We start from the raw sequence: 23085 nt of genomic DNA, 5'->3' as shown, positions 1-23085 counted from the left end.
TAGCCGCACTGCGTCCCGCACCCGCCCCCAAGCAAGGGCGCTGTTACGCAGGGCTGGAACGCCGACCCTGAGAGCCAGACCCGAGCCGAGCTGAGGACGCCCACCCACTGGGCCACCGCGGGCTCCCGGCGCACCCGCATCTTACTCACTACCTCCAGCCCTGCGACGGTCCGGGGCTGCGCACGGCCGGCGGCCGGAGGGATCCCGTGCAGCCCTCCCCCGTGCCCTCTTCCGACCGCTTCCCTTAGCGCACCGGCCGGCAGCGGCTAGGCCGCGACCGCTGTCCCCCGGCCGCACACGAGGCTCCGCGCCGCTCCAGCGGTGGGCCCATGCGGCGCGGTCCCCCCACCGCTCTGGCCGCGACACTCCCCGCACGCGGGCAGGCCCCCGCCGGCCCCCTCCGGAGCCCCCGCACGGCGCAGGCCGCCGGCGGGAAGGCCGCTCGCGGCCCTCGGCAGCACCGCCCCGCCGGCCGCCCTTCGGCGCGCGGCATGTCGGGGCTTGTAGTCCGGCCCCGGAAGGGCGGCCGCCCGCCCCCGCCGCCGCGCCTCCCCGACACTACAACTCCCACGGGGCAGCGGGACGCCGCTCCCGCACACTCCGGGCCGGCCGGCCGCCTGCCTGCCTCGCGGCGGGTCCGGCGGCCGCCGCGGGGCGGGGCACGAAGATGGCGGACGCGGTCGCGGGCCGGGACAAGTGCGGGGAGCCGCGGCTCGTGTCGCTGCCCCTGTCCCGCATCCGGGTCATCATGAAGAGCTCCCCCGAGGTGTCCAGCATCAACCAGGAGGCGCTGGTGCTCACGGCCAAGGCCACGGTGAGGCGGGCGGCGCGGGGAGGACGGGGGGGGCCGGGGGCCGCCCGGAACCGTCGCGCCCCGCCCTGCCCCCCGGGCTCCGCCGCGCCGCCGGTGCCCCCCTCGGCCCGCGCGCCGCCGGCCGCCCCCGCGGGATCGCGGTGCGCGCGCCCTCCACGACGCGCCCGGGTCCCCTCCCCCGGCGCGCGCGCCCTCCGCCCCGCCCGCCGCGCCGCTCCCGCCCTCCGCCCCGCCCGCCGCGCCGCTCCCGCCCTCCCTCGCGCGCCTTTGGCCCACCCACTTGTCGCTGCTTGCTGCGCCTCGCGCGCCTCCCGTCCTCCCCTGCGCGCCCTCCGCCCCGCCCTCCGCACGCCGCTCCCGCCCTCCCCCGCGCGCCGCTCCCGCCCTCCCCCGCGCGCCTTCCGCCCCGCCCACCGCTCCGCTCCAGTCCGCCTTCGCGCGCCTCTGGCTTACCCACCTGTCTCTCTCTGCGGCGCCGGCCTTGCCCCGCGCAGCTCCCGTCCTCCCTTGCGCGTCCTCCGTCCCGCCCACCGCGCCGTTCCCGCCGTCCCTCGCGCCAGGCTCGCGTGGGTGCGCGGGCTGGCGCCGGTTTCCCGCGACGTCTCCTCCCGGCGTGTCAGCAAAGCCGGGGCCGCAAAGCCTGGCCCAGGGCTCACGGCGAGGGCTCCGGGGGTACCGCCCGGCCCGCCGCTCGCGCCCCGTCCCCGCAGCGGAGTGCGGCGTCCCCCGGTACTTTCAGGGCCTCCTGGGTGCGCCCAGAGCTGGCGGGGCGGTTCGGTCTGGGGCGGGGGCCGGGCCCCTGCGGGATCGCCCTAGGCCGTCGGAGCTGCGGCCGTGGACGCACAGCCCGCCCTGCGCCGCCGGGCCGTTTCCCTGCGGGGGGGCGGGCGGGCCTCGCGTGATGCCGCCCGGAGCCGCCTTTTATTTCATTGTCACGGGTTTAGGGTAGAATCTAGTGACTCAGCAGTCGGGGGTAACACGCAGTGCCCCTAAATGACGGCCCTCTGGGAGGCGCGTGGGCCGTCCCCGGGGCCGGACGGGGCGGGCTTCCCGTCGCAGGTGCCCGCACGTCGCACTTACCGGGCTGGCGGGGGTCCCGGCGCGGGCTGGGGCGCCCGGAAACCGCGGTCAGTTCCCGGTCTCGGTGCTCGGCTGTTGCGCGCAGCCCCTCGGCGCAGCGCGGTTAGACAGACCGGGGAGACGCGTTCCCGACCCGAGAACTTCTGAACGCTCTTCTGCTCCTTCAAAACAACAGCTGTGGTTAAACATTTATGATTCCTGTTGAGTGGCCTTTAAATGTCCTCCTCAGATCAGGAATCTCAGGTAACGTTAGGGAAGTGCCTGCTTCCTGCCAACTCGGATGCAGCCTTGCTTTCTTTCCGACCTGTTCCCCTTCCCCACTGACCCCCGGATCTCGAAGCCGCGGTCCTCTGCGGTCAGCTCGTCTTAACCGCAGTCAGCGAGTCGCGTTCTGCGTAGGTTCCCGAAGCATCCCTGCCTTCTCGTTCACTGTGTTTAGGAGCTCTTCGTGCAGCACCTCGCCGCCTGCTCCTACCGACGCGGCAGCGGGCGGGAGAGGAAGGCCCTCACCTACACCGATCTGTCCAAGACCGCGGAGGAGTTGGAGGCTTTCCAGTTTCTCGCAGGTACGCAGCCTTTGCAGCATTCTGGTTAAAACGCGCACAGGGTCATTTACAGCCGTCTTCCCCCTTTTCCCCTGCTGTCACTGAAAGACTTTCCCCCCACCCCTGCTTTCTCTGGGTGCCGAAGCTTACCGTGAGCGGGCACGGAAGACAGTTTTAGTTTTGTCAGAGTGTGTGTGCAGTGCGGGTCACCTAGGATGGCGACGAAGCCAACACCTGCACAAGGACGTTCCGCTGGTGGGGGGGCTGGGTGAGCCCGGCATACCCACCCCCAGACCCCTTACCACTGAAGGGAAAACTCTGGACTGGTCTGCTTGGCCTGGGAAACAGAGACTAGTAGTTGTTGTGGACAAGCTGTGTGGGCCATAGCTGGGAGGAGCCTAAATCTGCCCCCAGGCCCAGCGGCCTTGTCTCGGGTAGGTTGAGCCAACTCGCTCAGTCCACACCAGCACATCCAGGACGCGTGGTTTGCAGTCTGTGGAGGGAAACAGGTCTTCAGCATTGGTCAGGAGGCAGTGCTCGTTTCCTGCTGTTTCACCCAGAAGTGTGGTCAGAATTTTGTCTTGTTTTGGAACCTATTCCAGAGCTCAAAGGAGGAACTAGCACATTTTGAAATTTGCATTGCTGTGTTCGTGGTCTGCGGAAACCAGTTGCTGATGTTAGCTTTATGTTTTTAAGATATATTACCAAAGAAGATTCTAGCTAGTAAATATCTGAAAATGCTTAAAGAGAAGAGGGACGAGGACGAGGAGGAGAATGACAGCGGTGATGGGAATGACGGGGACGAAGCAGAATCCTAGACCAAACAGGAGGTGCTCCAGAAACCAGCCTGCCGAGGACCTCCTGGATTAGCAGCGCAGCGTGGAAGCAAGCACAACGCTGTGTGACCTCAGACACCTGACTTCCCAGAGACTTCAAGTACATTGGGTTCCTTCCTGGCTAAGATAGAGCACCTGATGTGCCCACACCATGAACGGCCAGAAGGAAGGTGGCCCAGACAGCAGCCTCTCTCTGAGGGGCCCTCGCTGCAGTTCGGGCGCATGGGGACACCGAGAGAGCTGCCTCTACACCCAGGCCCTGACCGCTGATCTAATGCAGCTGTGAGCTGTAGAGACAGACAATTTTGCTTCTCCTTTTAATTTACAGATAGATTTTGAAGAGCTTCTAGAGACCGGTTGTGTAAATTCATAGATGTATATTTGGAAATCCTTGTAAACAACCAGATGTAGTTTGAGCTAAATACATAGTTTATGCGTGATACGTTACATTTGAAAATTTGACAATTTGTTCAAATACTGCAATTTTATTAACTGTAAAGAAATTTCTTTATTAGAAGCTGTTGTTTTATAGTAAATGCTTTGTGGAACTAGTTTTAGAGCTCTGTTGTTCTGATGTCTTATTACCTGAGACTTCTGCAAAATTTAAAAATAAGCATTTCTAGCACTTATTCCCAGAGGAGAAAAAAATCATAATTAAATCAAATACAAAAAGAAATACTACCTTTGAATAAGCATATTTTTTTTATTAACATATAGTGTATTATTTGTTTCAGGGGTACAGGTCTGTGAATCATCCGTCTTACACAATTCATATTTTTCTTAAAAACACTTAAAAACATTTTGTATATTGAAAATCTCTCGGGGCACCTGGGCGGCTGTCGGTTAAGCATCTGCCTTCAGCTCAGGTCATGATCCTGGGGTCCTGGGGTTGAGCATTTGTTGGGCTCCCTGCTGTCTGCTTCTCCCTCCCCCTCTCCCTCTGCCCCTGCTCTCTCTCAAGTAAGTAAATAACATCTTAAAAAAACAAAAACCAAAAACCTCTCTTTTTACTCTTCTTTTCTTTATAACCAAAGTAACTGTCTTTACTGTTCACAAGAGGAAACTTGTGAGAAAGCTTTTTTTTTTCTACATAGAATAAACTTTTGGCTCTTGCTCTTGAGTCTCTCTCTTTTTTAGAAGACTTGAGTTATAGTTTACATCTAGTAAAAATCATCCTTTAGTGTCTGTTCTGTTGGTATGTAAGTATCGATATATGGGACAGTTTTGTCGCCCAGATATCTCCCTGTCCCTCCAGAGTCCCTCCCCTTAGCCCCAGGCAACCACTGTCGTTTCTGTTCCTCTTGGTTTTAAATGTTTAAATTTTTAAAAAACCCACACTTTGATGCTGAGTTTTGAGCTTTGACAGATGCAGAGTTGTGTAAACACCGCAAGGCTCAGCGGTTGTATGGCCTCCCCTCAAATTCCCTCCCGGTCATACTCCAGCCCTTCACCCGGGCAACCACTGAGCTATTCTTTATCCATATAGAAGTTGACAAACTTTTTCTGGAAAGGGTCACGGAGAAAACATTGTAAGACGTGTGGGCTGTCTAGCCTGTCAAAGCTGAACTGTGGCACTGTAGCAGACAAGCTGCGTACGGAAGGGTGGGAGTACGGCTGCATGTCAGTGAGGCTTCAGTTCTGGACGCTGAAATTTGGATCCTAGCATCTTCATGGATCATGAAATACTCTTTTGATCTTGAAACACTTAAGAAGGTAAAAGCCATTCTTAAGCTTACAGGCTGTACGGAAAGGCAGTGAGTGGGTTGGCCCTGGCTCCCAGACTGGTTTGCTGACCTGCCTTTCCCATGTCATGTAAGTGGAACTCGGTATAGCTTTTGTTTGGTGACACATAACGCCAGGGAGGTTCACATTACCGCAGGCCGCACTCCTTGCTGCTGAGTAGGCTCCCATGGTACAGCTTTAGAGAAGTGTGTTTCTCCCACTATAATCGACAAATAATTGACAAATAATTCCCACGTTGGGTTTCCAGTGTTGATTATCACAGATAAAGCCCTAGAAACATTCGTGTACAGGTTTTGTGTGAAGAGAGGATGTCCACTTGGATGTGCTTGAGTATATGCTTAGGAGTGGAATTATGTATTGAAGTTCATAAGAAACTGCCCAACTTCTCAAGCAGCGCTACCGTTCTGCATTCCCACCAGTAAAGTTCAAGTTTCAGAGGCTCTACATCATCTGCAAAATTGGTAGTTTTTTGTTTTAATTTTAGCCATTTTCATGGGGGTAGGCTTTAATTTTGCATTTCTGTAATGACAAATGTAGAGCATCTTTTTATTTGCTTATTTACCATATTTTCTTTGGTTAAGTGTCCAAACCTTTTGCCCATCTTTTTATTGTTTTTTTTTTGTTGAGTCTTGAGAATTGTATGTCTTCTGAATACAGTCCCTTTGCTAGATTATGAGATTTGCAAATGTTTTCTCCCAGTCTGTTGCTTATCTTTTCCTTCTCTTGACAGTATCTTTCAAAGAACAGAACTTATTATTTCTCTCTGAGAAGTTCTTAATTTTGAGGAAGTCCACTTTATCAGTTTTTCCCTCTGGGGACCATGCTTTTCTTGTATCTAAAACCGTATCATCAGATCCAAAGTCGCAAAGATCTTCTCTGTATATCTTAATTTTTTTTTAAGTAGGCTCCACACCCAGCATGGAGCCCAGCGTGGGGCTTGAACTCCAGCCCTGAGGTGGAGACCTGAGCTGAGATCAAGACTCAGACACTCAACCAACTGAGCCACTCAGGTGCCCTCTCTGTTGTATTTCATTTTTCTTTTTGTTTAAGCAATTATTTTTACTTTTATTTTTTTTTCCACATCAGATGGGTAATGTGCCAAGGTCGTAACAAGATTTGAGGGAGGCACGTCACGCAAGACCGTGAACACCCAGTCATCGCGCTTATGAACTACAAAAGGATCTAAGCATTTATTTTTAAATCTTACCTTTTTAAATCCATGCATGGCCTCTAGTACATATGCCTCCAGTAACATGCTGCTGTGTAAGAAATCCCCAGAACAGTACCGTTTCCTGCGTGTAAGCAGGTGCAGCATTCTTAACCCCAACCTGGGCACTTCAGCTTTGGTTATCTAGGGAGGTCCCCTCCTTGGGTCCTTGAGCCACATGCCTGTCTGTTACGGTCCCTTGCTAACTGGTGTCTTCACCATCTCTAGAGCTGTTTTCCTCTTCTCTGCTGGTATCAGGTTACCAAGACAGTTTATGAAGATTAATCTTTCCTACTCAGAAATGTGAAAAGTAGCTGATTATTAAAGTGGTTACTGGGGGCCACACCTCTTCTAATATTGTGTACCTTTCCGTGTAATCCTCCCATCAACTTGTAAAGTGTCCATATTTTAAAAGAAGGGGATGGAAGCTCAGGCTAAGGCATTAGTCCAGGACACACCTAGGAAGTGGTGGAACTGAGATTCAAACCCCAGACTGCCGTCTTCACTGGACCATGCAGCTTAAAAAGAGCACTTTTCCCCCATGCCTTGTGGGTACACTCAACGTGGCATTCAAGACCCTTCACACTGATCTTAGCACTTTGCAGCCTATTCTTACTACGTGAACCTTCCATCCCTCCTGCTACGGGCTCCTCGTTGTCTGTGGAGCATAACATCCTCTAATCAGGAGCTTTCTCTTCTGAAGTTTTCTCCTAATTCATGTAACACCATTGTATAGTTTCCTTAAGATTTGTTTGAGAGAGAGCCCAAGCAGGGAGAGGGGCAGAGGGAGAGAAACTCAAGCTGACTCCCAGCTGAGCACGGAGCCCGTCTGGGCTCAACCTCACCCACCCTGAGAGCAGGACCTGAGCTGAAACCAGGAGTTGGACACCCAACCCACCAAGCCAGCCAGGCGCCCACCATCATACAGTTTAATTAGCAAGAATGTCACAAAGGGAGCCCGTATGTATTAAGTAAAGATGTCATAGATCTCTCATCATATTCTTTCCATTTCAGCTAGAATGTCCCGTGGCCAGTGGCACCGGGGTGCTGTGTGGGTTTTAGTTACTGAGAAGTACTGGGTCCTGGCTATCTTAGGCGAGGGGTGGGGTAGGAAGAACTTCATTTTGTTAGAAAAAAACAAAAAGACCAGAACAAAATATACCAGAAATTTTAAGAATTACCTGTGTTGTGATTATAATTTAAAAATTTCGTCTTCATATTCATCTGAATTGTCACATTCTCTGTAATTAATACATATTATTAAAAATCAGGAAATCGCTTTCAGCAAGAACAAAGAGTTGGCCTACTTTAGCGACAGGGTCCATTCATCCTAGGGTTTTCAGCCATGTTTTGGTTTAAGTCCAACCCTCCTTTGCCAACAGCATGTACTTTTCACAGTGCAGAGGTGCACAGTGGTTACCAACAGCCCAGAGTGAGGCCACCAGGGACTGCAGAGTGGTAGGAATACGAGTAACCCCAGCCTGGGTGGAGGGAGTCGTGCCCTACCAGGATGCGAACCCTGGATGCGGTCAGCGCGGATTCCTCCCACATGGTGTGGACCTCAGGGCTCGCGCTTGACTGGGGCTTGGTTGAATGGCTCTCTTCCTTTCTCGTGGCTGCTAAAGTTAGAAACACCCCACTCCTCCTAGATACCACTTTTATTTTTCTAATTCATTCCTGTGGTTTTCATCCCCAAACCCAAATTCTCAGGGAGTAATGCCCAGCTCTTCTGAACACACGGTTCAAGGAATAGGTCCGGTACTTGCAGACCAGGCCTCTAGACATCCATCCTGGAAGGCAGCCCCCCTCCCCGGAAGCCTGGACTCTTCACCTGTGCAGAAGGAAGTACCCAAATCAATCTGCAAATAACTGAAGATCTTGGGGAGAGGCAGCTGTAAATATGAGGAATTTTATTTTATTTTTTGCTGACATACTATGAGGCAAAACAAAATTGACACCATACAAAATAACTTTATAAAATATCATTCACATCATATTTTATCAGATTTACAGCATTCTGTGCATGTTAAGGGTTATGTAAGGAGGTGAAAAAACACTATGCCAAACTTTTAGTATTAGTTTATATACACACGGTAAGAAACAAAACAAGTAACTGTTAGGTTTTCCATGACTTTATTGCAAAAATAGTGCAAACTACTTAACCTAGTAAGCTGTAAGACAAACTCGAAAGGACCCAGCGAAGCTCAAACACGACAATAAATGCTCCGTGTCTCAGCCTTTAGCTCTCTGCACCAGTTCTGCCGTCCGTGAGCCCAGACCACTCCCCGGCAGCCGGGTGCGGGTGAGTGCTGGGCATGGAGCAGCGCGGAGACTGGCTCCTCAGAGACCAGAGCCTCTGGCTGCCTGACGCCGGGGACCCCCTGAGGCTCATGCTACTTACTCAATGGCCATTCTGTGAGGTCTGTGTTGAAAACACTCAGATGCCATCGTGTCTAAGTCCGACCTTAGGAAGAAGTTCTCAAACCTCTTGATGACATGGTGAAAAGAATTAAGAAAGCAGCATGAACAGAAAGGACTGGGAACATTATTGTCTGCTTGCACACACGGTACCCTTTTTCTCAGGTATATTTGGGTAAAGTCGTATTCTACTGGTGGGCAACCTTTGAACCAGATACTGAAGTTAAAAAGACAAAAACAAAGGATACTGTATCCAGACAAGAGTAACTTTAAAATTTCTTTCAACAGTCTATAGGGGTCCAAAAAGCATAGATCTAAAATCAAAATAAGAGCAAAACAAAATGCTACATATAAAAGCTAAAGAAACAAAATGCAGCATATTCAGGTTCTTTTTCTTGAGGTACCTATATAAATTTCATCCCCTGCCCCAAAGTACTCTTGTTAGGTCAAAGAACAAAATGCTGACTGGTGAGCCGACCGCGGGGCACTCGTCACTACCGAGAAAGTGCAACGATGCGGATCTGTGTGTGCAGCATACGAGCGGGGGCGAGTCTGCGACGGGCTCAAGCACTGAGCCAACGGGCGCGCGACGGGGAAAAGCGCTCAACTAGAAGCAGCCCGTGTTCCGAGATCCGCAGCAAAGAGCCTCCCAAAGTGACTGTCAGGGTTTTGCCACTAAGGAATGTTGGTTCTCTTGTAAAATTCAGAGATCTCTTTAAAACAGTAAAACTGTGTACTACAGGAAAGAGCCCTACTGGTTATTTCTTGGTATAAAATCAAATTCTTAAGACTCCAAAATATTGTGTTACCTCCAAAGAATGAAGTTAAAAAAGATCACCAGAGTAGGAAAAGTCTAGAATTGTAAACGGCCAAATATAAAAGCGTGGAAAGTCATCGATCTCCTGCCTTCGTGCCTCACCTGCCAGAAAGCTGGCCTGACTCACGGCGACCCCGGGCCTGCTGCTGAGTGCAGGCCTCTCCCCGCTTTCCAGCCGGCACCTGCCCCCCCCCCCCCCCCCCCCCCCCCCCCGTCTCCCCACTGCTCCGGCTGCCCATGGGCGCCAGCACCTCCACCGGGAAAAGTGGGCGGCGCAGCAAACAAACGTACACGGTTCGCCAGGGGAGGACTCGCCGGGGGAAGACGGGGGCACTGATGGCTGAACTCGCCGCAGGAAGGGTGCGCGTGAGCTGTTTGTGGCTGCCCCTTTATTGGCACAAAGAATGAAGAGAGAACTGTTGGTATGTGCATAGAAAGTTTGGAATTTGTTTGTAAAATGTTAATTTGCTCTTGGACATCATTTCTTTTCACAAGAGGGCAGCTGGGATTTTAACAGACTGGATTTTGATTAGCCGGCTGGGGGAACCTATCCAAGTCCACGGGCAATTGGGCTTTTCTCCCCACCTGCAATAGGAAAATATTTCATTTCATACTGATTTTTTTTCCAATGCATTAGGATTCAACACAAAAGGCACAAAATAAATAAGACTATTATTAAATAAACGGAAATTATGATTTCAAGCTTTGTGTGGCATTCTAGCTTGCTGTTTGGTTACTTTTTCCAATTTAATTTGACAGACTTAGTAAATAGCACCCAACTGTTTAACTGAGGTAGATCCACATTGTAAAGAAAGCTGGGTCCCCTCCATTTTATGTCTAAATTTAAGATGCTTTTACAAAAACAAAAATCCATATAATCCTATGCAGAAGCGATGGCAGGTGGCACTACCTGAAGAAACCTCAGAACGTGAGCAGGGTAGCAAGGGATATTTATGCCCAATCATACTCTCCATCGGCCACAGATAAATCTCAGACTGGAGGGAAAAACCCAAACCTCTACAAGTAACCCTGAAAAAGTCTCTAGACTTTCAGAATAGGTCTTCTTGACTGACTGCCACAGAAATGCACAATGGTCCGTTTTCATCGAGCAGCAGCAACAGCCAAGCCAGACCAGAGAGCGAACGAGAAGAGCGAGCAAGCGAGAGCTCTGGATCACTGGGAGTTTCCCTTTGTCACCCTGGAGAAAAGACTGCTTGAATTATGTATGATACAGCATCCTGATGGGAACAGTTTAAACTCACCGCCTACTATTTTTGCATACTCTGAAACTTACAATTGTAACATCTGATTAAGGCTTGAGTTACAGTGGCGCCACCACCTAGCGTCATGTAGGCATTGGACATCCTCAACACACGGAATGGTATGGAACGAGAGACAAGGACGGAAGCCTCAGAAGTGTATTTAGCAAGTACTGTAATTTTATAACGAGTTGTACAATTCATGTAGCAAATGGGAAGTTATACAGAGAGGCCAATGTATAGAAACCTAGTTCATATAGGAACTTCCAATCTCCAAAACAGCACCACACGGTTTCTTCACAAGCACAGGACGCGGTCACGAGCAGCCGGCCACGCAGCCACGGGCGAGTCCACGGCCGGTGCACATGGCACCGCCTCACGGGCGCCCTTGGAGCCGCGCAGTTTCTTAGGAAACAGTAAACTTTCAATGGTCACGACACATTTTGATTCAAAATATCTTCTAAACTGTTATATCGCGGGGGAAATGGAGACGGGTAAGATCCACCTATGGAACTTCTGAATTCATTTTTGGTTCTTTTTCGATTATTTTATAAAAATAAAATGAAACTAGAAAAGTTGATAAAACTCAGGGTTAAAAGCCCTCAATACGTATCAGGTAAGTCGTCTGCGTGTACCAGAGGTAAGACAAACCTGCATGTAGACACTACGTTCTTTTCTTGTATTTAATGCGCAGCCACTTTGCTGCATGGAAACTTAAAATTATTCTCTTAAAACTTTTTAAAAAGTAAAAACTCACTTGCCTCTACAGTTATAAAACATGAATTCATACCTTCAACAACTACATTAAAATCTACTATCAAACTCAGGACTCAAATTTCAGTTTAGTGCTCAACTCTACGTACTTTCAGGATTTCGGTCACGTGTATGTTTGGCTTTGAAGAGGAACCAAAATTAGCGACGTGCCATCCCCTCTGCGGCCAGCACCTCCGCCGAGGGAAAGACGTTTGCCTTTCAAAATGGAGAGAAGGTAGAAGGAAGGGCCAAGAGGAGCCGCCAAGAATGAGTTTCTATGCATTTTTAAAGTAAATAATATTGGACTATTTCCCCCACTTAAAAGCAATAAAATCATCCCTTGACAGGGACACCCCCTGACCCTTCATGGGTAAGGGTGTTTTTTTTGTTTTTTAAACTAGACCATCAGCCAAGAAACTGCTCAAATTTGGCTTGGAAAAGTGAAGAGATCAAAACTGTGTCTTCGGCATGTCACAGAGGGCAGTCCCCTGCGCACAGCTCACCCACCCCAGCAGCTTCCCCGCACGGCACAGAGCAGAGGGGCAGGAATGCAAAGCGCCCCCAAACAAGGACAGGGGAACTGACTAGCACCTTATGTCTGAGGACTCCACACGCAACTCAGAGACACAACTCCAGTTCCTCTTCTAAAAACCTAGTTCCAGGACACGGAATCCGCTTGGCGAGTGACGCTGAGGACAAAACCACCAGGTTCTGCTGATGGCCACGGGCCATGCCCGACTAATAAGAGATGGATCTTACGCTGATTTCCTGGAATCCCAATGGACGTGGACTTGGGAAGGAAGTCCCGGGACTACGAGAACCTCACGATGTCCGACACGAGACAGTGTGCCAGCATCACAGTTTACCGAATTAGGAGCTGAGGAGCGGACGCGGCTTCAAAGGCAGAAGGTCAACAACTGACTAGCGGAACGGTACAGGCTTACTTTCCACTAAAAACACAGCCCCAGCGTGATTCCAAAAGGACACTGAGGACTTTAAAGCCAGACTTTAAAGGCACAGAGGCTGAGACTGGGTCTTCCAGAACACGCTCAGTCTGGTACTGATGGAGACCAGAGGAAAGCCTGGTGCCACCTGCTTCCAGGGTCCAAGGGATCTGCTCTCCCCGCCCCCCGGGATTGTTCCCGCAGTCTCTGGAGTTCCCAGGAGCCTTGGCTCCCCAACGCGAGAACCTAGTTCTGCCAGGTGGGGCCAAGGAGCCGAGCAGTCAGCCTGCATCGCACCCCCTCGCCCGGTTGTGTGGGGTGTGCTTGGGATCAACTCAGGGTTTTAAGGACCTTGATTCAGAAGGTACTTAATGGAGGGCAGCCTCAACATCTAGTTCCTGGAGACACTTGAGGGGGAAGAGTTAATATTTGGTGTTTTAGCTTTAACTCTGAACCACTCAAATCCAAGGAGGTTGTAAATAGAAGACAATTCAGCTTCCTCCCACCCCCCAAAAAGGGGATGGGACTCATACCACCAAGGGCATTTAAAGATGTTAACACATCTACATTCTTCACATCAACCAATAAGAGAAAAGTGTTAACAAAAGCACCAGTAATCTTCAGTTCCCTCTTTTCAAATAATTTTTCACAAATGCAAAGATGATGGGAGAGCCCTACCCCAGGATTCTGGAGACAGGGATGCAAAGAGCTGATGGGTAGGTCTGAGTTCAAGAGTTCATGTTACTGAATCAAGGAGAGAGCCACTGTGCAGTGTCCCCCGACATACCCTGAATGGGGTTTGGGTTAAAAATGAGGCCAGCCCAGAGCACCCGAGTAGTTCCAGAAGCAGGTCAGCAGATATCGTGGGGACCCACCCTACACATCTGTGCATCCTGGGTGGGCTGCTATCGACAGAACACAGTCACCGCAGAAGTACAGAACGTTCTTAGAAAGACCGCAAAGGACACTTAGCTTTTTCAGAAGTAAAGCACGCCATGTAGCATGAAAAGCATCAAAACCCAAAGCAACTCTGCTGAAGGCAAAAACTTGAAGGTAATGTTATATTTGGAACCTCTCTGGGCCAAGGTCAGTGTCTGATGAATGTCCAGTGAGACAACAGAGCAACCTCCGTGCACCTAGATGTCTCCAACTGCAAAACCACCTGCCCGTCCCTCGGGGATTTAAGAGCAAACGGATGGAGGCGTCCTGTAGCAAATTCAAACCTTCCAAAGATGAGAGAACGCAGACAACCTAAAGACGACATGAAGAAGGCAGAGGGTGACACCAGCGGACCCACACACAGTGCGTGGGGTAAGGACATTCTGACAGCAAGGTGGTTACTCACGAGGAGGGGTATTCTGAGCTAACGGTCTGTCTTGGGGTGACTGCCCTTAAGTTAGCCTCTGAGGACCCAGGGTGCCGGCAGTGGGAACTCCTACTTCAGTGCTGGCTGCGGACCCTGTGTTCCTTTCAAACAAAGGGCCTTGGACTTGAACAGAACATTAGATCACGGTTAAGGAGGGAGAGAGAGCAACTCAAGGTTCCAAAGTCAAAGGTCAACTACAACTGCGTGGTTTTTTGAAACCATACAGCCACTTTAGACGCATTATTTGCACGAGAGTTGGTGTTTCAGCACCTTCGTGATTTCAGAGTGTATAAAAAGGGAAAAGAGAGCAGAGGGAGCCATTTTCAACCCATTCATGAGTAAAGCAGAGAAGAAAGTGCTTTCTTACAGGAAAGTGGAGAGCCAGGACAGCTGGCGTTTCAAGGCTCCCCACCCACGGCCCTGCATGGAGCTGTTCCCAGCAGCCCGGCAGGACCACGCAGGAGGCTTTTCCATTTTCTTCACTCTGGCTGCTTAGAACCCCACGCTACAGAGCTGGGCAGCCCCGAGGAGTCCCCGGGGCACCTCTGATGCCTCCGAGGGGGGGTGGGGGACTGCCCGCGGGTCACAGTATGGCACACACATTTTCAAGCCAGAACTGAAGAGAGAGATGGTCACCATTCAGTTTTTTCAGGCAACATTTTGGCTATTTTCAGTGTGGATAGCTACACGTAAGAGCAAACATGAACCTATGGAGAATTCAGAGGTAGCCTTTATCTGCATTTATTTTTTTTAAAACTAAAAGGTATGTAGAAACCACCCTCTGTAGTGATTTGGCTAAGCCAATACATTCACTTTTGACAATAAAATGGCAAAACGTAACCAAAGAAGAGCATCAGGGAGGGCACCACGATGGTGTCGACGCTACATGAGCGGTTCGGGTCTGACTCTGGCTAGCCTGACCGCAAACAGGGGCACACGGTGGGCTCCAGCACGTGCTTCTAATCTAGCAAAACCCAGCAGGCCTGGCTTTCAGGTCTTGCTAGCATCTATGGGTGAAGCCGCAAATGACTTCAGACAGACACCACAGTGATCTCGTGGCTTCAGGATGACGGCTGGACCGGAGGGAAGTGAGGCAGCCCTCGCGGCCCGTTCACACCGGCCGCGCACACGCTCCCACCCAGACCGCCCGGTGCTGGAGGGGACTGGAAGGAGACGCATTAAGGAGCCACAGAAAACCACAAGGAGTTAAACAGACCAAAAAAGTGTTCACGGGATTTATAATGCACCCTTTAAAATCCAATCTTCGGACCTCAAGGGGAGAGCAGACTCTCCTTTCAACAGATTGCGAACTTCCCTTCTGAGAAATGAGAACACGAGGCTCCTTTGTCCTTCATGAACGGTCCACAGACACGCGGCTACGGAGGCAGAGCGGAGCCCGCACGGCTGTGACATGTAATACTGAGAACACGGCGGTCCCCGCGACAGAGCGGCGTGCTGTGTTCGCGTCATTTGTTGCTAACCTAAATCTATTTACAGTCATTTCAAGCAAGTACAGCAGATGCAAAGTTGGACACAATAAAAAGGAAGTTGTCAAAAAAATCAGTGCAATTATCCGGAGTTGAAAATTTTCCTTACAAAAGAGTCCACATGTGTGTGTCACACAGACAGCCCTGTCAGAGAGCACACGCGCACCGTGTCTACACGGGAAATACGTCACCGCAGCCGAGCCTGCAGGCAGGACCGCTCAAGAGAAGCTTGTCGGTTACTTTGGGGAAGGGCTTAAAACATAAATAAAAATATTTGCATTCTCGAAGTGAGGCGCACAAACACTGCAGAAGTTTCTGTTCACTGTACGTCCCTTCCTCGTGAGCGCGAGAGAGGAGTCAGGTCACAGGGAGATCGCTATGGCTTGTCTGGGCCACGGGGATTGTCCACTGTCTGGATTGTGTCAGCTTCTAAAGCTCCTCCCAATGGAACTGCCTTAGGTATAGGAAAATGCCCGGGAAAAATCCTTTTAACTGTCCACCAGCTCACAGTCCCGCTGAAGGAGTACATCCAGATCCTGACGGCTCCGGAACAAGCCAAGTGCTTCTGTGACGACGACGAGCCACCGAGAGAAGCCATCCCAGTCCCCCAGACCCCCCAGAGACAGTGTGGGTCCCAGCTACTGCAGGATGCTTGGCTGGTCTACCCTTAGCATATCGTATCAAATATATAATTTGACTGAAAAACTGCCTTGTAAAAATAAAATTTAAATCACCCTGCAGATCAGTGTAAAATTACATTGCCACGTATATAAGAAAAACAATTCATCCAGAAAAATTACATTTGTGGCTTTCAAAAATAAATCATCCGGCAAACTTGCAGGTAAACATTAGGCAATTTATAAAAGTTGGGGAAAATAATTTCTATCATGTCCATCAGGTACCATGTGCACTGGGGATATCCACATCGGCCAAATCAAACCAGAGCAGAAAGAAAAAAAATAAATAGCAACATTTGCATTTAACGACAATAAAAATAACATATAATATAACATCAATAAAACCCCCCCACCCCCCGACCCCAACCCTGCTGTAGGAACTGAACTCGAACTGTCTTTTCCAACGAGCACTCCGTAACCAGGGGTGAACATCAGTGACAGCAGTGACCACGGCCAACCTCCTGGAGCGTGGACCTCACTCTGCTCCTGCCGCATCCCTCTCGGGCCAGCCCGCCCAGTGGCCAGGGGTCACCTGTGGCTCTAGAGTGCAAACATTCATCCAAGGGAGTGTGACAGCACTACCAAAAAGCAACGTCACCTTACAATGTCAAAGCAGACCCTACAATGTTGTAGCACAAGTGTGTATGCAAAGACTTCTCAAAACCAAAACCAAACAATCCCTTTCTGAAAGTACAGGTGTGCCCAGTTTTACAAAAAGGTATTGGAACTAGAGAAGTCTGAGCTTGGAGAACACGGACAGGACGGACTCTCAGTGTCACCAAAGGGCGCTTCCACACACGGCGGCTGTCCGCGGCTCCCCTGGGCTTCCTTCATTGCTCTGTCACTGGGGTGATGGCAGGGTGGACAGAATGGACAGTGGGGAAGGGCTGGGAACGGTCCTTCTTCTTCAAGTGACATTTAAAATCGACTAGGGAGAGTACCAGTATGAGAATCTGATCAGGAGACATCTTTTTAAAGAGATGAGAGAAATCCCAGTTTTTCTTTCAAATGAATCCAGGTTTCTACACCATAATTTTCACATTCAGTTTGCTTAAAGCAAGGCACACCTTACTTAACAGCGGGGATAGGGCAAAGCGGGCACGCAGACGCCTCTCACCTCTGTGGGGCCCCAAGTCTCGGGCGACCCTGGGAGCCGGGGAGCCCTGTCGGGGCCATGTGGGCCGAGGGAGCCCTTGGGGTGGGAGCAAGCGTCGTCAGAGATGGGCAAGGGCCCCTTTTGGCTTCCACGGGAACAGGGCTCAGGCTTCGTCTACTGCACTTTGAGGTTTTATGCTGTCTCAAAATTTATCCTAATAATGGGGGGACTGGTAGAAATTTGGGAAACCAGTTATTTACCTGAGAAATTGTAACTACAGCCACTTGAACTCTGAATCATCAGATGTGTACAAAGGTATGCGGCTCACCTAGCTGGAGACGTTTGATCTATTAATGCTTTTAGTATTAAAAGTTTTATAAAACAAGCACAGGCTATAAAAAGTACCCTTCTCAAAGGACTTTGGCCCACTAAAAGGAAAACCCCTCCTTCAAAACGATAAAACACATTTTAGGTCTAATCTTCCGCCAGCCCGCGATCTTTCCTGGGTGTTAGCTTAGTCTGCCTGCGCTGCCCAACGGCTCCTCCCTGCTTGGCCCCCCAGGGCTCAGGGGAGAGGACCCCTCTGACTTCAGGCAGCCCTGGAGCCCCGGCTGACGGTATAAAATACAGACACCCAGCCCCAGCCCTGGAGAATCGGATTCGGGAGTCTACATTTTCACCGAGCACCACCACCGGCCCGACCGCCAGGACCCTGTTGCAAGGAGCAGAAACACACCTTTGAGACACATGGTTCTAGATGATCCTAAAAACGGCTGAAAACTAACCTAATTTCAGATTCCGAAAGTGTATTAGTGAAAAGATTTCCTCCTTAGCTTGAATGCTCTGGGAATTTAAGCCAAGAGTGTATCGGTATTCTTCTGAAAAGAGGAGAAAGTGCCAATTGCCAATAAGAGACAGGGAATTGCAACATTTCTTAGAGCAGAGGCTTCTGTTCGTTTTAAAAAGACGAAAAAAAAAAAAAGAGAGAGAGAGAAAGAAAAAGGAAAAAAAAAAAACAGCCAACCAAACCCCAAGACAAGAAAGATACAGCAAGAGGCTCACGCCATCAGTGAGACACCCACACACACACTCAGACACGCACACGCACACGCCACTCTGAGTATTTATCTTCACAAATAATAGTCGCCCCTTTGTCATCGCCGCCCAAACCTAGGCCGAGTGCCCGTCACAGCTCTGCCCACGGTGCCCTGCCCCGGCCGCGCCCCAGAGCCCGCAGACCAGAAACAGAGGTGGGCGCTTTCTCCAGCGCAGGGCGCCCCCGGGGCCCTCACTCCACCGCAGGGCCAGAGGTAAGAGTCGGGCTGGGCTTGGGGAGGCCTTCAGCAGGGAGAGGGAAACCGACAGAGCACAAAGCAGCACGAGGGGAAGGCGCGTCTCCTTCCCAGAACCTCTACATTAAACGTGGACTTGGTTTTTTTTTTTTTTTTTAAATCGTCTACAAGGACCAACAGCCCACTGAGCACAAACAGAGTTGTCCATTGTTACCTTTCCAAGTGTTCCATGGCATCACGCTTAGTGCAACGGTTTCTAGACGGGCAAACCCACGTCTGGGGCCCAGGACGCCAATCTCTTCTGACGGCTTTGCAGTCAGCCACCTCCAAGGGCAGGGGCTTGCCGCCAACCGCCAGCCTCTGCGCCTTTCAGTGCATAGATCCTACGAAACTCGTCTAACAGAACCACACACAGAGAGAGGGACACTCTGACACAAGGACTGGTTTTCCAGGAATGGAAGAAAATACATTCCATTTGTGCTTAATCGGCTGAGCAACACGGGGGACAGGAGGTGGGGCAGGGCCGCCGTGCCCGTGCCCGGTCCTCCCGCAGGTACAGGCTACGCAGGCTACATGGGGGGGACGGCGGGTGGCGGTCACACTGACTCAGCTGCTTACTCCCGTACGTCAGCACTGAGAACCACAGGCGGTGGTCCAGCCTCCAGGCTCCACAACACTCTTGATATGATGAACAGATCACAAGAAGCACCCCGTAGTCAATAAAATGAAAAAACAGCATCTATCTATCACATTAATACTGCAAACCAGATATATATATTTTTTCTCTTACATTAAAGACATAACAGTGAAAAAGGATTGTACTGTATTTATCACCACAGACCCGTATTCTTTAGAAACTTTGGAAAATAAATGTCACAGTCCTGTAGGACAAATCTTATGATTAGACTGTCGGCATATTGTCTTTTTTTCTTTTTTTAAATAAATTTTTATTAAAATGGCACTTGTCTGCCAATCTCTCTGGACCTAGAAATGCTGTAAACACACACGGCCCATCTTCTGCCCCCGCTCCTTATCTCAAGCTGAGTGAGAGGCGGGCGGTGGCGGTGTTAGACACCCGTGGGCGCCTCGGCGGGCCACCTGCCCTCGGTCCCGAAGAGCTGGTGGCAGCCCTGTCAGGAGCACGCTCGAATCACTCGGACATAAGCGTTAGTGGCCACCTCAGAATGCTCAAGGCTTTAAAACCACAGCCGTGCTCTGTGTCACTTTCACTCTCTGAGAACGTTCACAGCTAGTTTGAGCCCATCAATTTCATAGAGAATCATGTGTTAAAAACAAGTAAATTGAATGACCAAATAAATTAAAAATGTTTTAAAGCCCTGAGTTCATAGACTGGTTTTAGGAGATTTTTAGGAAACACGGGACTCTATTTTAATAAGCAGCTTATAGATTTTGGCAAACCATATTTCCTACGACAATGGGGTCTCATACAGGTCTGCAGTTCAAAATCCAAGTTTGAAATCTGGGACAGAAGGCATTCTGGAAAATGGAGAATCTACTAAAATCAATGACGTCTCATGTTTGATGCTGGCTGTCACGGAAGGGCTGGGCATCTGTTGGTCTGAGTGTAGCTGGTCTCATGTGAATCCAACTCGGTACACGATCGTAAACACTAAAACACGTCAAGCAAAGTACATGGTGCGCAGGGTGTCCTGATGAACCTGGACGGCCTTCGCCAACGCTTGATGGTCTCGTCCATTACTCTGCCCGGAGGTATGGCTTCCTTCGGCACTGTGGGGATGGAAGGACAGACACACAGAGAGAGTGCAGCCTTTAATGCACCACGAGGCACGGCACAGATGATAAGACGAGGCACCAGCTGTCTGGGGAGGCAGCCACAGAACTACCAGGTGGTGAAGACATGGGCATCCTGGCGTCTATGTCACACTCGGCTCCGGCCCCCGCGGCCCCCTTGCTTCCCAGCCTAAAAATGCAGCTCCCAAAGCCGGTTTCAGAGGCAACCCCTGCCGTGCCCCTGGCCAGGAGAGGCCCACCACTCACCTGTCATGTTCTTTGTCCACCAGGTGGTACCTGGCCCGGAAGGCCACCAGGTGGGCGTAGTATGCTGGCGCCGGGATGGACACAGAGCGCGTGCAACGCACGTAGGTGTGACACAGCTGGTAGGTGAGAATCTGCAGCTCATCGGAAGAGAAACGATTGTCATCCCAAAGCACGTGATAGTGGGAAGGCCTGCTTGTTCCCTAAAAGCAGATCAGAGGATCAGAGGAGTGAAGGTGCCAGCGAGAAGTCCAGAACTCACCTACACGGGGCCCTGCTGAGAAGCCAGGCTTTGGTCAACCCCCCTCCGGAGGACTCAGTGGGAGAACACTCAGGGACAAAAACCCGTGGGCCTCTTCACCGACACAGGACAGGAGTCTTGAGGGGACAAGGGGCTACGGGGTGACCTTCCCCAGACATCCCGCTAACGTGTGTGGCGGGAGACAAGGCTGAACCCTGCTAAGCGGGAAGTTGATTCAGAGTCAGCGTCTCTGTCACAGGCTGCGCCTTCCGCGGCCTCATCACCGCTCGGCTCTCAGCTAGCTCACTGAGCTCCGAGCGCACGGCACGGCCCTCGGGCCCCACCCCCATACCTGGCCTTTGCACCCACTACTCCTGCCTGACCTCGTCTCGTCTTAAATGGGAACCCTGACAACAGCACACCAGTGGGCCCGTTCCCCGCCCCTAGGACCCCACAGTCCCCACCCTCACCTGTTCCCTGGCCCCTGCCCACCTCCCCTACCCCGCCGCTGGGAGTGCCTTGCGTGGGGCTTGTGCTCTGCGAGTGTCTGCGGAGCATGCAGACCACGTCACAGGGACACTGAGACAGGGCAGCAGGGACCCCGGGTCCTTACCTGGATGCCAGCGTGGCTACACAGGTAGAAGTCAAATTCGGTCGGGTGGGTGATTTTCGTGTCCACAGTTGTGCCTGCTGGAATGTTTCCACTTTTCCCAACCTTCAGCAATACAGGAACCCGTTAGACATGTCCAGGGACAACACCAGAAAGCAAGCGAGCCCGTCAGCCTCACCCACGCCACCCTCAGATGCCGGCCCCTCCCGACCACGGGTGGCCGGATCTTGCCGTCCTTAAGTTGGCTACACGTTGGCTGAGCACAACAGCACGAAAATAGAGCTTAACAAATAGCCCTACAAGTGAGCAAGTTCCTGTCCTACGAGGGCTGGGGTGCTTTCCCCCAGGTCTCGTAAGGTCCCAGGAAAGAAATGCAGGTGTCTTCCCTTCACTGAAGATCGTGCATGTAACCCGCGAAGGGTTCACTGTTACTGCCGAGGGCACCGACGACGTACACATCTAAAACCGTGCATGACAGACACCTGGTGGGCCAACACCCGTGCACAAGCGCACCTGACATTCAAGGTAGACGAGCTAGACCTCCCAGAAGGCTCAGGAGCACCCGCGCTGGGCCGGTGGCTCAGTCACCACCAACCAGAGGGCACGCTCTCCATCCCCCTACCCAGGCCGTCCGAGAAGCAGGGGGATGGGCTGGGTTACAGATGGTACCAAACCACTCAACTCTAAATGTACATTCTGGGATTGCAGAATCACCAAGCACCGAGCTCCTGCTGCTGGGGCCATGACGACACCCAGGCTCTGGGGCCCAACCACGGTCAGGAAGTCACTGACTTTTCAGCTCCGCAACTTCCACAGACACACACGCACGTGCGAGTCCCAGGTCCCTCCTGTGCCTCTTTGGATTACTTCCTGTCAACCTTCCTCACACCTTCCAATGCTTTAAAAGTCAAATATCTGAAAATGGTGCCCCCCCTCCCAGATTTAGACTTTATCATCCCTCGTGTACTTTCTTTTTTTTTAAGATTTTATTTATTTATTTGACAGATAGAAACCACAAGCAGGCAGAGAGGCAGGCAGAGAGGAGGAAGCAGGCTCCCTGCTGAGCAGAGAGCCCGATGCGGGGCTGAATCCCAGGACCCTGGGATCATGACCTGAGCCGAAGGCAGAGGCTTAACCCACTGAGCCACCCAGGCGCCCCCCTCATGTACTTTCATTTCTCGCTACATATTTAAGTCTCCGTGAGCACGACACTGTGTTACCGCACAGGTGTTCAAACAGGGCAGGTGTATCACATATATCCTGCCACTTGCTGTTTTTGCTCAATATTGACGACTCTGAGATGTATTCATGTGCTGCACAGTCTACCCTGTTCGTTGCTGGGCAGCACGCCAGCACAGGACTACATCACGATGCTTCCTCCTCTTAGTAGACGAAGTATTGCTATCAGAAACAACGCTGCAATGAACATTCGTCTACTTGTCTCCTTACACACACGCAGGTGGGCTTCTCCAGGGCTACAATTACCAGTCTGCACTCCCTTCGGAAGCACAGGACAGTCTTCGTAATAACACACTTACTCTGTGCCAAGGACAATGCAAAGTGCTTGGGACCTTCCCAACCACCTCAGGAAAGTGCTCCCAGGAGGCTGACACCTGTGGCCATGCAGCCCAGATGCTGGCGGGGGGGATTGGCTCTAGACCCGTGCTCCTGACCACGGCCCAGCACCCACATCCTTGCCAACACTTGGCTGTTATCAGGATAACTTCATGAGCACCCCCTTACCCCCCCGCCCCCAGTTACTTCCCATTCTCTAAAAAATTTTGTGTAAGATTATTCTTTGATAGTTTGGTAAAACTTGCCTATAAAAAAATCTGGATAAACTTCACAAAATAAGCTAAATAGTTTCTTCTTTTTTCCTCTTCT

The 23085-nt window shown here is 51.3% G+C and overlaps 2 protein-coding genes and 1 non-coding gene across 6 annotated transcripts in view; 1 reads left to right on the top strand and 2 right to left on the bottom strand.

The window, feature by feature from the left end:
• The first annotated feature begins 577 nt into the window (after nucleotides 1-577).
• CHRAC1 (chromatin accessibility complex subunit 1) lies at nucleotides 578-3915 on the top strand. The gene is made up of 3 exons (XM_047725286.1): nucleotides 578-814; nucleotides 2334-2460; nucleotides 3136-3915. The coding sequence occupies exons 1-3, from the start codon at nucleotides 668-670 to the stop codon at nucleotides 3255-3257; spliced, it is 396 nt and encodes a 131-aa protein (XP_047581242.1). The 5' UTR covers nucleotides 578-667; the 3' UTR covers nucleotides 3258-3915.
• Nucleotides 3916-6098: 2183 nt separating this feature from the next.
• LOC125099578 (small nucleolar RNA U13) lies at nucleotides 6099-6200 on the bottom strand. Its single transcript, XR_007127286.1, has one exon. It is a non-coding gene; the product is annotated as a small nucleolar RNA U13 (small nucleolar RNA).
• Nucleotides 6201-11849: 5649 nt separating this feature from the next.
• Nucleotides 11850-23085, bottom strand: part of AGO2 (argonaute RISC catalytic component 2) — a 103199-nt gene continuing 91963 nt past the window's right edge. For 3 of the 4 annotated variants that reach the window (XM_047728580.1, XM_047728577.1, XM_047728579.1), the window contains 3 exons: nucleotides 21205-21306; nucleotides 20354-20553; nucleotides 11850-20083 (listed from right to left, as the gene is read on the bottom strand). In XM_047728580.1, coding sequence (XP_047584536.1) covers nucleotides 19975-20083; nucleotides 20354-20553; nucleotides 21205-21306 — 411 coding nt within the window. In that variant the 3' untranslated portion in view covers nucleotides 11850-19974. The remainder of the gene's footprint in view (nucleotides 20084-20353; nucleotides 20554-21204; nucleotides 21307-23085) is intronic. The other variant, XM_047728578.1, reaches the window with a different exon arrangement.

The sequence above is a fragment of the Lutra lutra genome, chromosome 4 (assembly GCF_902655055.1).
Source record: "Lutra lutra chromosome 4, mLutLut1.2, whole genome shotgun sequence".
NCBI lineage: Eukaryota > Metazoa > Chordata > Mammalia > Carnivora > Mustelidae > Lutra > Lutra lutra.
Note: the sequence above shows the minus strand (reverse complement) of the source record. Positions and strands in the feature narration are given on the sequence as shown.